The sequence below is a fragment of the Tetranychus urticae genome, chromosome 2, assembly GCF_039701765.1.
Source record: "Tetranychus urticae isolate SD_2017Ah chromosome 2, NJAU_TeUrti_SD_1.0, whole genome shotgun sequence".
In the NCBI taxonomy this organism is placed as follows: domain Eukaryota; kingdom Metazoa; phylum Arthropoda; class Arachnida; order Trombidiformes; family Tetranychidae; genus Tetranychus; species Tetranychus urticae.
Window position 1 is genome coordinate 23,510,803 of NC_142959.1, and position 13,482 is coordinate 23,524,284.

The following is a 13,482-nucleotide window of genomic DNA, read 5'->3' on the forward strand; positions in this document are numbered from 1 at the left end:
CCCTTGATGATTTCAAAACAAAAACAAGAGCTTGAAAATTATTCAACAGCAAACATGAAGACAAAAGAGAAAAGTGAAAAAAGGAGAAAAAAAAAGTTTACCAACAATTATGTTATCACTTTTACACGCACATTTAATAAAATGATAACATTAAGTTTTACACGAAAATTGACTCAGACTAATTGAATCGAGGAATTGATGGAAAATCATTTGTCCAAAGAAGCGAAAAAAGCAATTGAAACGTTTGTCTGTCGAACAGTGTTAGTCTTTCGAAGAAAAGTTGAAGCTCACAATTCCGTCAAGAGAATGTTTTGGTAGAAAAAAAATTCTTTGTTTTCACGAAAATTTTTTGTTTTGTTTGTTCATTCCCTTATCATGATGCTAATGAAAATGAGAGCAATTTTAATGAGTTATAATGATTCTATTGGTTAATTAAATGAGGCTTATCTGGATGCTTATTTTGTTTGATGAATTATTTTTATAAGAATAAATGTTTTTTTCCTCTTTTCTTTTTTTCACTCCCTGTTAATGGTAATGATGATAACATGATAAACATAATGAAATTTTTCTTTTCACTCCCAGCATACAATTGTGCTCAAAGCTATTCTCACTTGTGATTTAATGTTTGCCTCATGATGCGCTTCATGACTGCTCTTGTGACTCTTTCACTAATTATGACAATCATTTCAATGAGAATTATGCTAATCAAATTTTTGTGGACAAGAATGGCTTGGAAAAAATCGACTTTTTTTTCGTTTCTTCGTTAATTTGCTTGATAATGAGAATCAATTGATGGAAATTTTTAGAGGTTAAAATTGTGACAGATTAAGAGTGATAATGATGAGGATGCTGAGATGAAGGTTGCACAAAAGGCAAACTCTGATTGACAACATATTTGATCGTGCAAAACTGTCTTCTTGCAAGTTATCAATGGAAGTGATAAAATGGAAATGATGGAAAGAGCAAAATTGCAACAGAATTTTAATGTAAAGTCTTTTTTTTCTACCTTCAACTTTATTCGATAAATTCAAATTATGATGCATAATAAGGCAGTGAAAGGATAAAGTGACGAGATGATAAGAATGGTTTGATGGAAGAAGAAGAAGTTTGTTTCAAGTTTTGCAAAACAAAAGATTGAGTTTGATTTACCAATTTGTCGGTGGAAAGAAGGACGAGAAAAAAGTTTAAAATTTCCAGTCTTGATTGAAAAGTTCATGAAAAGAAAACACTTTTTTCTTCATCTTTTCATCTTGTGATGTAAACTGACAGAGGAAAGAATGGGATAAAGAAGATGCGAATTTTTGGGTCTTGATTCACTGCGAAACTAAGAAGGTATTCATTGTTTTTAGTTGGCAAAATTGAAGATAAAAATCTGTCTAAACCAGAGAAGAATCATTAATCTTGTTAGAACACCTAAATGTAGTTACAGAATTGGTTGTGAACCAGGAAAGGAGAGAACGATTAGTGAAGAAGAAGCAAGATGGAAAACAGTGAGAATGTCAGAAGGAAGAAACGACAGAAGAGAAAAAAACAGAATATGGAATATCGTGAGAATCATTATCATTAACATTATTATTAGACTCATCATTGGAATAAGAATCATTCCCTAGAAGCAATCATTAACTGATGTGCTCTTTAGTCAGCTCATGATAAGAGCGAAACGATTGAGAAGAAAAGGCAAAAACAGTAATTGTCGGTTATCAGTTTCGATCTTTTTTATCTGTTCTTTTCTCATTCCCAGTCTCACTCCCAGTTCAACTTGGACTCGACGTATGTTTATGATGAATTAGAATATGATATTTGATGAAGAAGAAAAATTTCCATCATTTTCTCATCACATTATTTCTCTATTCTTAATCACACAAATCTTTATTTCATCCTTTTCTCTCTTCATCTTGTTTCTACTTTTCTCGTTGTTTCTTGCTTAATCAGGCTTATCTTAATACTTTCATGTTTCATCTTGATAACAATTTGAGTTTAATATATTTTTCATCATTTTATTGTACCATTTGAATATGTTATCAGAAGAAGAGTAAAAAATGGCAAAAAGATTGTTATTTTCCTTTTCTTCTTCTCTTCCCTAGTTTATTCATTCATGGATAGTTGTTATTATATTCATGGTTCAATCTGGGCAACATTTTATTACTTGAATCACTTGAAATAATTTATATCATTATATTTAGAAGAAGAAGAAGAAACATTTTCATTTCTTGGTTGAAATTATTCTACATCAGTCAATAAAATGTTCAATTGTCTTCTTCTCATCGTTTCACCAATTCTGAGGGATGCTGAAAGCAATTGGAATATGAATATTGAATCAAGGTTTTCCTTTCAATTTCAATTGATAGAGTTGAAGGGAAAATGTGAAAATTATTTCATTGATTTATCATGATTATCCTTGTTATTGAATCAACAAGCAAGACATGAAAAAAGTGAAGGAAAATGAACAAATAATCTACATTATCTAATACATTATTTGTCGCTTCTTTTCCTCTACTTCATAGTCTTGCTGGTATAACCTCAAGGCTTTGATTTGATCATTCAACATGATCTTCATCTGATTTAGATTGTTCAGATGCATTCAGATTGTGAAGTAGTCACTTTCATCGTTCAACTGAAATGAGTAACTAGAAGAAAAAAGAAGAAGAAAAAAATTCTCATGCAATTGGAAATGTGAATGATGAGAAAGGGACAAAAAACAACATTGACAACATGGAATATGAAAGTTTCATGTGAACACTCTGAATGTCAATGTGAGCAAGAATAATTTTGAGATGATAGAAAAGATAAAAGAATACATTTTATCGATTACAAAGTTGAAAGAAGAAAACTTTGAATGATAAAGGGGTATATGACAGTAATTTTTGCGATCTCAAATTTTTCCAAATATTGATTTTCTGATAGAGCATGAAATATAACTAGGTTTAACCTTATAGTGGCCTCTGTGAGGTTTACCGTTCGGCCACAATAGCCGTCCAAAGTTGAAAATTCGCGAATTTTTTTCAATGATATCTCTTTGACGGATTGTGATAGATGGTTCTAACTTAGTATTATTAATCCTCTAATATACATATATGTCCTGAGAAATAATAAACTGTTCAAATCATTTCCTTCTCGAGTTATTAAGCCAGATCACTTTTCAGATCACAGATCACAGATCATGTCTCAGGGCATAGCAGCAGTCTTGAGCAACATTTTGCACTATTGGAAAAAATTCTCATGGGTGCTTGAACCAAGTTATCGATGAAAAAGAAAATGGGAGTGAAAAGTGGTCTGGCTTAATAACTCGAGAAGGAAATGATTTGAACATTTCATTATTTCTCAGGACATATATGTATATTAGAGGATTTATAATACTAAGTTAGAACCATCTATCACAATCCGTCAAAGAGATATCATTGAAAAAAATTCGTGAATTTTCAACTTTGGACGGCTATTGTGGCCGAACGGTAAACCTCACAGAGGCCACTATAAGGTTAAACCTAGTTATATTTCATGCTCTATCAGAAAATCAATATTTGGTAAAATTTGAGATCGCAAAATTTACTGTCATATACCCCTTTAATTTTGACGAACGAAAAAGTAACTTTAGAAGAAGAAAAAATTCTGGAAATTTCGCAACAATGACTCGTGTTTTATTCAGAAAATGAAACAATTATTCAGATAAAATGTTCTTGTTCAATTTGCACAGATTGTTATTGTTGAAACCTTTTGCAAAGTCTAAACATCTTTACTTTAGATCAGTTTAAATACTTTGTATTTTTCAAAGCACTAAGTTGAGGTGCCGATTGAGCTTTTCTTGCTTGTAAAGCTTCACTTTTTGATCAGAAACTTTACTAGATTGTTGGACATGTACAACATGTTACAGGTGAATATTCTGAACACTCTCTGGTTTTCGTTTCAAAACTAAACTAGACTTACACCTACTGATCTGGAAGTATCTGCTAACAAATTGTGCTCTAATGCTCTGACCAACTAAAAGCAAGTAAAGATCTGACTTTTTAGGTAAAGTTTAAACAAGAAAACAATGCCATTGTACATGCAGATTTTCAATGTTTTTCTGTAGCTACAGAAGTTGCTTCGAAACAACAACTCACCAGTCAACACGTTTTTTGGTTAATTTGTTACTGATTGGAACAAGAAGATAATCAAAAGAGTCACAAATCATGTCAATAACCATTTTGGTCATCGAGTCCTTACAGATTGTCTAATAAACATCAGAGGACTGAGGTTCGGCTAAAAGATTTTTGGTGTCAGTAGATGTAAAGATTGCATAATGGATACAATAAGTATGCTTTCATTAACGCTTCCAGATGTCAAATGTGCGAAAAAACCTTGATGCAAATCAGGTTCGACATCATAATCATTTAACTGGACAATATCGTAGTGCTGTATTACTATTTTTCCTAGATATATTTGATTTGAATTGTGGATTTTTAGGTTTTCGTGCTGTCCAACCTATCAATCAGATACTTCAGTGAAAAATTCAAGTCAGTCTGCTAGAGAAAATATGCTGGAATTCGTGGATGATCGACAGAAGATGTAGCTTAGATGTTTCCTAGCTTGTAACAGCTCTCAACAGTTACATACATGGAAACAAAAGTCAACCAGGGAGTTTCAATAACTCATCATTGGCAAGCAATTGATTAACTCATTAACTTAAATGTATGTCAACAGTTTAATAAGGTAATAAGTTGAACATGATTATCATCCTCTGCTTAGCACTATCATCAGAATTTGACCAAACCAAAAATCGAGCAAAAACTTATTTTACTCTTCCAGACTAACGTGAAGATTGAACTCATCTAATACCAATCAGCTGTTTACAAAAGCGTAATATTTTTCAAACTTTTCTCAACTCTTTCTTTTCTGAAAACGTTGAAACAACTGAAAACCACGTTATTGCTTTCATTTGACAATGGTTCTTATGATGAAATTCAAGCTTGCCGGTGAACTGAACAAAGATGCTAATTGATGTAAATTGAATGAAAAAACTAATCTCATGGTTGTTAATGCGGCAGGGCAAAAGATGAAGATCTAAGCAAAGGAAGAAGGTTGAGAGATAGAAAGAGGAGTTGAATAATCGCAAAAAATAGTGAAAATGAGCTAAAAAATGAGCTAATGATTTGCGCAAATTTGGATCAAAAACTAAATATAACAAGCTGAGAAGCAACAATGTTGGGCTCAATGCCATGGCTTTGTTTACCATTGAACGGGCCGCTTTGTTGAAAAGAAATAAACAGCAAAGAATGTGGACTAAAAATTTCAAGATTCACCATTTAATATGGATCAAAGAAGAAGAAGAAGCTTTTTTACGGATAATTTAATGGAGAGTGATGCACACTTTTTATCCTCTCTTGTTGATTGTTGATCGCAATAGGGAAACTCATTCAATGATATTCAATTGTTGCATCCAGAACATCAATTCGCTCCTTTTTCTTTGCCGCTTTACTTTTCTTACCCAGAATCTCTCATTCGCTTGACCTTTTTACTGTTGATTAGCATTTAATTAAACTGTTGACTGTTTGATATTATAATATGATGATGATGAATAATTTTTTACGCAACAGAATTAAATTAAATTCTGATTACATTGGAATGAATCAAGATTAAAGAGTTGATGGAAAAGTCAGTGAAAATTGATAATTCAATTAGTTCAACAGATTTCAAGAAAAGTTGCACTCATTGAAAATTGAAAATGTTTTTCTGCTTAAACTTACCAATTTGTGAATCACCGTTAATTGGACTAATCAAAGTTGGTAAAAGAAGTGTCGACAAAATTAGAAACATAATTGAAAATGTAAATCCTTGAATTGTTATGCTTTTATCCAATGTTTAATGATGAACAAATATTCTCAATTAAAATCACTTTATGTTTAGTTGATCATTGAGAGGTAAAACAATTGAACATTAATAGTTTATTGGGATTGATTGGATAACTATTGAACAAGAAAAGGTGTTAATTTGTTGAATTACTTTTTCTTTTTCACTTTTCTGTTAACTTTAATAATAACATCATGTTGTATCATAATACTAGGCAAGATAAGAAGTGATTGTCAGATTTTCATCTCATCGTTTCAGCATCCTCTTAACCTCCTCCTCTTCATCATCACAGTTTATACCTTTAAATGCTCATGCACCATCTATTGGGATGGAAACAAAGTTACTCCAAGTTGACTGATTAACAATGATCTGACTTCAGTTGAGCAAAAGGATCAAAATTAACTTCAGGTTATCTTCAACTGCAAACTCGTGACTCAGTTCTCCAATTTTTCGCTTTCAGGTTCAAGATCAATCTCATAGAGTTCGCTTCGGTTTTGATAATTATCGAATATTTCTCTTGAATAGATCATGATTAATTGCTGAAGGTTTCGGTATTTTAATTCACGCATTAATTGACTTTTTTTGTTCAAAAATAGAATCATCAGACTTCCCAATTAATTCAAATTGAAATTGTTTTCAATTTAAACACAGCTCATTTCAATTTGAGATTTTTTGTCGATCTTATTTGTAATACTTTACCTACATTGCAAGAGAAATGTTTTGCTCGCTCTCTGATGAGTCCGCTCAAGTTTTCTCATCAGTAGCAATCGAGGAGCAAACCAAATTTTACAGTTTAAGTGCTCAAAGTAGCGATCAATTTCCCGCTTAAAATAAAGTAACCTAGACAACTCAAATCTTGTCTAGAGAGAGCGCATAAAGTTAACACGTTTTACTAGAAAATCGTTCATTCAAGGCATTTGCTGTTGAAATAAGTCTTTATGTTTATATTGCAGTGTTGAACCATTTTTGTGTCTACGACCATACCAGACTGAAAACACCGGATCCCGTCCGATCTCCGAAGTTAAGCAGTTTCGGGCCGGGTTAGTACTTGGGAGGGAGACCACTTGGGAACCCCCGGTGTTGTAGACTTTTTTGTTTCATGCAACATGAAATAACAAAATTAATCCAAATTTATTGGATATGGATAGACATTCAAAAACATTAAGGCTTGCAAATTAATGCGCATCGTTTTTCGTTTCTCTTTTTGATGGACTCAGTTTTCATGTGCTTACAAACCTACAAAGTCCTAACTCTTAACTGAAAATTTAAAGTTGAATTCACAGATTGCTTTCTTAGTAACCTTAATTCTGATTACGACAGTTTCTCGGACATGAAGTCCAATCATGGCTTTCAGGTTGTGTAAAAGTTTTAATTTAAAATTAAGCTTCTGAAGAGTAAAAACTTTCTCGCTTCTTGTTTTGCGTGTAAGCAGCGCTTTGTTGGGAAATCTTTGTTAGTCAGTCAACTTGGAGTAACTTTGTTTCCATCCCAATAGATGGTGCATGAGCATTTAAAGGTATAAACTGTGATGATGAAGAGGAGGAGGTTAAGAGGATGCTGAAACGATGAGATGAAAATCTGACAATCACTTCTTATCTTGCCTAGTATTATGATACAACATGATGTTATTATTAAAGTTAACAGAAAAGTGAAAAAGAAAAAGTAATTCAACAAATTAACACCTTTTCTTGTTCAATAGTTATCCAATCAATCCCAATAAACTATTAATGTTCAATTGTTTTACCTCTCAATGATCAACTAAACATAAAGTGATTTTAATTGAGAATATTTGTTCATCATTAAACATTGGATAAAAGCATAACAATTCAAGGATTTACATTTTCAATTATGTTTCTAATTTTGTCGACACTTCTTTTACCAACTTTGATTAGTCCAATTAACGGTGATTCACAAATTGGTAAGTTTAAGCAGAAAAACATTTTCAATTTTCAATGAGTGCAACTTTTCTTGAAATCTGTTGAACTAATTGAATTATCAACTTTCATTGACTTTTCCATCAACATTTTAATCTTGATTGGTTCCAATGTAATCAAAATTGAATTTTTTTGCGTAAAAATTATTCATCATCATCGTATTATAATATTGAACAGTCAACAGTTTAATTAAATGCTAATCAACAATAAAAAGGTCAAGTGAATGTGAGATCCCGAGTAAAGAAAAGTAAAGCGGCAAAGACAAATAAGAGAAAATTGATATTCTGAAATCAATTACATTGTATCATATATTCTGACCATCATTTAATAAGCTTCCATAAATAAGACTCATTGAAAGTGACGAAGAATAGAAGTTCCGTAGCTTGTAATCATCAAATTAATCTACAACAAACTGAAGGATGGTGAATCGTCATAAATTTGAAAACGAAAATTGTTCGTTAATGGAAGTTATCTCAAACTGTTTTAGTTGAGTTCTCTGACTTCGTCTTTTGTTGGACTTTTTGGAATTTTTGGTCTGAGAAAAAAAGAACTTATGGTTTGATCCTGCATTATTGCTCCGTACTCTTGATCAATTGTTCTGTGCATGCCGTCAGTAATCAATTCCTCTCTCGAAAAGTTTCAAAGTTTTCTGTGATGTTAAAACTAAAAATTTCTGAGCAGAACCTTCAGCAAGTTTCTTCGATTTCAAGATGAAAAATTGATGAATTCTGTGAGATTGAAAAAGTCGATGATTTTGTCGATTTCAACTCTTGTCGTTGCTCCTTCTTGTTCATCAAACGAAAACATTTTCATCAAATAATATCAACCATGTATATAATGTAATAAGATTATTAAACTGCCCGAGGAAACATTTCATATCGATACTTGTCTTTGAAGATTTGATAAACAGAAAAGGCAGAATGGAAGAAGAAAAAAGCAGATGAAAGAATAAAAAAAGACAACAAAATGTATTCTCGTAGGAAAAGTTTCTTTCCCTCATCATTCTTCTCCTCGAATCATGATTGGATAAAATTCATGTTCATGGTGAACTTTGTTCCCTCTGATCACTTTGTATTTGGTGGAAATGATAATTTGATGATGAAGAAGAAGAAGAAAGAATCGACTAAAACGTAATAAACTTTGTCTCTACTCAAAGGCAATGGAAAACAATTTCAACTTGTGTTTCAAGCAAAAGTTTAATATTAAATTCATCATTAGTAAATATTAATAAATCAAATATTTTGTTTCCAATTTTTCTTCAACTTTTCCACTTCTTTCCACTCTTTCCCTTTCAACTTGATCAAGTATGTAAACAATGATTTGGAATGAATGATTATTGAGAATCAAATTTGTTTCACTTGGGTTTTCTCCTTCTTCCAGTTTCACGATTATTATTTAAATGAGCAATTGGAAACTTGAAATGTTCATTTCCATTTTTCATCTTGCAATTCAAATCATCTTTGGGTAAAAATGATGAAAAAAGAATAATTTCTTCTCATCTTCTTTACTCTGTCAATATTTTTTTTTAATTTGTTTTCATTTAAAGTTGTTCATTTCCGTTTCGCCAATCTCTTCATGTTTCAATAATATCGTTGAAATCATTTTCTCAGCTTGAGCTCTTCAACCATTCCATCTAATCAACTTAACAGAAGAAAGAAAAACATTTACTTATGATAATTTGAAGACAATTTCATTCCTCGATTTCATTTCATCTTTTCTCATGGTTTATCAAAATTTCCAATAACTTAACCTCAGATGAAAAGTTAATGGAGTGAAAAACTAAAGAAGAAGAAGCAATAATAAAAGAATGATGGGAAAATCAAAGAAAAGAGAAAAGGTTGGCAAAGAAGAAATGAATTTTGAAAAAAAAACATCTCATCATCTTCATCTTTCAAGTGATAGTTGAACCACTGCAGCGAGAAGTTACATAAGCTGCGAGGACGAAGCCAAGTGTTTCATCCCATAACTTCGAGATCTTGTGGTTTAACTGACTTAGACCAATATTTAATCTCAACATTTTTTTTGTAATTTTCTCATTCTTTTGAGTAAACTGGTTATCTTCAGAAAAGTGATTAAACCATTTTTTAAGGCAACCAGAATCAATCAAATGGTTAAAGGTGTATCAGTCAATAGGTCGGATTTTTGAAGGTTTACAACTCGCAACTACCATTTAGCGCAAAAAAATTGTGCTTTTTGTTCGGCCTGAGTTTCGATAACCACGAGAATGCGGCACTTTTCCGGCTCTGACGATTTTTCGAAAAACGGCCTTTTCTTTGGTGACTTGCAAACGTATGCCAAATAAAATGTCGAAGTCATGAGATGACTCGGGCTTCACCCTCATGTATCTCATTAACAGCTCGATGTAGAGGTTCAACTATCACTTAAAATAGCTAAAAATATCGTTTTTGCTTTTACAACTAAATTATGAATTTTGCTAAAAAAACATTTCCTCATCATTTTCATCTTTTGGATATCATTAGCTGGTTGACAGTTGGATAAAGTCGAGTTTTTTGAAGACTCTTTTCTTGTTTTAATGGCTTCAAATTTCATGATTAACAGTTGAAGATGTCTAAAAGTTTATGTTTAACTTCAAAATATTTTTTCTTGCAACGCAATGAGAAAAGTGTAACACTGAAAACAAAAAGGTTGACTCAACTTATAATCAAGTTTGCCTTTTGCTTCACAATGGAGACAAAGTTAGAAGGTTTGAGTTACGATTGATTGGACAGGATCAAGGTACGAGACAAAATGGTAAGACTATTTAGTTGGACGGATAAAGACTTGCCATGGATTTGGTCGGATAAAATAGAAACACAAAAACCTCAAAAGCAGAGAGATTAAAAGATTCAATTGATTTGTTTTCTCCAAATGATTCAGTACAATTTTCCATGAAACAAATTGATGATTAGAGTTACAACTTTTCCCCAATAACTCTTGTTTTTTGCAAAAATTGTACAAAGACTAATCAACTTGTCCAACTCAACACTATTAATGCCTTCTGATAGCATCATCATTCCAACTGCACTGAAGTAGTGCTTCGACCTTGTTATCGTGTCATCCTTGAGGACGAAAAAACTTTAAAAATTCAAGCTTCCGAGCGAGTTGAAATCAATTACAGTTTCGTCGAGCTTTTTGTGGCTGTTTAAAGGGATGTTAAGTGATCTGTGCTGTTCAGGATTGCCTAGTTGGCCAGAATTTCTGAAAGCTTTTCGGTTGAAACTTTTCTGATTGAAGAGAATCAACAATTCTCGATCGTTATTGATTTGTTGAAGCTTTTCAGACTGTGTTGCTTTCGTGTGGGATGAAAGGGAAGAAAGGATGATAAATGTTGAAACTATAAAATTTGAAGATATCAATGATTAAATCAAACATTGAAAATTTTTGATAAATAAGGTCATATATCATCATCACTATTTACTTTGCTTCATGGCAATTTAATAGAGAATGAAACTTTCTCCTTTTATTTCATTTTTGACTCAATTTATTGATACATAAACAAAATATATTTACATTAGCTTACTTCAAATGAAGCTATTGACTTTATCCATTTAAACCTGTTGAAACATTGTCTATCAATTGCCAAATACTGTGCAAGCACATTGACAGATAAGCTGAAGGCATTGCGCTTTGACTTCGCTATTGAAACGATCAAATAAAATGATGAAAAAAGGCTGAATTTACGTTGACTGAGTAGGTTAAATGGGTTGTAGATCAAATCGTCATTGAAACTATCAAAATAAATCAATCAAAAAGACATCTTATATTGTTTTGTTCCAGTCAAAACACAAAAGCATTTTTCCATTACTTCTTGTATAGCGTATTTTGATTCAAAATTATTGTACCGAACGTTTTCCGCATTTTCCTACCTCTTTGGGTTAACTTGAAGACTACTGATGCCAGAAAACTGAAATTTCCAAAAATCTTCTCGAGTCGTAGTATCACCTTTTTCAAGCGGATTTAATTTCAGAGGTTAATTTGACCTCTAAATAGAACTAAGGTCATCTTCTGAGCGATAAAATTTCTGCACACTGCAAGACTTCTATTTGGTGAAAACGAAAAACATTTGAAATCAAAAAAGAATAGCCACTCAAGCTGTCTCTAGCAAGAAATTTTCGTTAAGACTCGTAAATGCTTCAGCTGCACCTTATTCATGGTGGTTCGCCAAAGCCTGAAGAAAGACTAAATTGTTGAATTCGTTATTAAAAGCATATGAAAACAAAATTTGAATAATAATCTTTACTTTACTCAGACCAATTAATTTATACAATGGAATTGATGCTGGCAGTATACGAACTAGTTCGTACATCGCTCTGAGTAAAGTTCACAATACATCATCATTGATGAACAGAAATAAACTTTTTTTCTGTGTAAATAAAACTTGATGTTTTTGATAAAAAAATTAAAGCAAATTTTTTTACTTAAGTTAATTTTGTTGCATCACAAATTTTAGTTTTTTAAATCTCTTCTGGATGTAAAATTTTAAGATGACGGTATCTTCACGCTACTAGATGTTGATTCACAAAGATAAATATAGTAAAATAATTAGGGCACGGAAAAGAGCCTTCAGATAAGTGGAATGTCAAGATAGTGATAAATGCAGATGCAGTTCTTATCGAACTGCTCCATGGTGAACAAGATGATTATGACAGTAAGTATAATCCAAGCATAATTTGGAAAGAAAGTACAGATGGAATCACTGAAGATCTTATGGTACAGTGGCTCAACTGATTTGTGAAGAGATGCAATTTTGTGTGATCTTGACTTAATCGTGGAAAGTTGTCTGTGAATATTTTGTAAAATTGCCATAAAATTCACTACAGATTTGGCTAGCATCCTTCACATTTAGAATCATATGATTGTGTTCAAGATAATCAAATGCAATTAGTAAAAGTAAAATTAATAAAGAAAAAACTTACAAATCAATCGAAATAAAATCACTAGAAAAACTGTCAAACTAGCAATGGCAGAAAAAGATCTTGAAAGGTCAATCTACGAAAACCAAGATTCTGTTAAAAGCGGTTCATTAAATTTCAATCTGAATGAGTTGGACCTTTCAAAGATCCACTCAATAAACGAGAATAACCCGAGTTCCTGATTCCTCAGTTTCAAAGTACAGTCGAAAATGACAATGATGGCCAATTGCACAAGAAAAAAAATTTTCCTCAAATTCGATTATCAACTGAATTGAGGTAAAAAATAAAAGTAAATCTGGTCCATCTTTTGAAGCCACAAGAAAAAGCTTAAAATAAATTGTTTCCTTTTCTTTTGGTTTTACCTATGAAATTGATTAACTGATTACAATAAACTCTTTACCCTGCGTTCAATGTTAAGAGCTGTCTAAAGGTTAAAAAGTTGAGTGAAAAAAGATCGAGTAAAAAGAATGATGATTTTGGTGGAAGAAGAAGAGATCAGAAAACGGAAAGAGAGTATCATGGTTGGATGAATTTGAATTTTAGACTGAGAAAGGAAGAAAAGAAGAAAAGGTTTCCTTTTTGTGTTTAAAATTAGAATCTTGTTTCTACTATTATTATCATTTTTTACCTTCCAAGAACACCAATCTTAACAATCAATGAATTCTGTTGAAAGTCGATACCTTTACGAGTAGAAAAAGTTTCTACACTTTCCCTTACACCAACTCTAAACGAACCTGAAAATTTCCCGCTTCTTCTCCTGTGAGTTTCCATGAAAACTCAAAAGCTGCCAATGAATTTTATTATAAAAAGAA

The 13,482-nt window shown here is 31.9% G+C and overlaps 2 protein-coding genes and 1 non-coding gene across 3 annotated transcripts in view; 2 read left to right on the forward strand and 1 right to left on the reverse strand.

Annotated features, from left to right (window-relative positions):
- Nucleotides 1-6,055, reverse strand: part of LOC107367616 (zwei Ig domain protein zig-8) — a 52,165-nt gene extending 46,110 nt beyond the window's left edge. Inside the window, exon 1 of the mRNA XM_015935340.3 lies at nt 5,721-6,055. Coding sequence (XP_015790826.1) covers nt 5,721-5,790 — 70 coding nt within the window. The 5' untranslated portion in view covers nt 5,791-6,055. The remainder of the gene's footprint in view (nt 1-5,720) is intronic.
- Nucleotides 6,056-6,793: 738 nt separating this feature from the next.
- Nucleotides 6,794-6,912, forward strand: LOC112539443 (5S ribosomal RNA). The gene has a single exon (XR_003083299.1). It is a non-coding gene; the product is annotated as a 5S ribosomal RNA (ribosomal RNA).
- A 504-nt stretch (nt 6,913-7,416) lies between these two features.
- The window catches only part of LOC107367607 (uncharacterized), a 56,096-nt gene continuing 50,030 nt past the window's right edge, over nt 7,417-13,482 (forward strand). Inside the window, exon 1 of the mRNA XM_015935333.3 lies at nt 7,417-7,741. Within this exon, the coding sequence (XP_015790819.2) occupies nt 7,672-7,741 (70 nt within the window). The 5' untranslated portion in view covers nt 7,417-7,671. The remainder of the gene's footprint in view (nt 7,742-13,482) is intronic.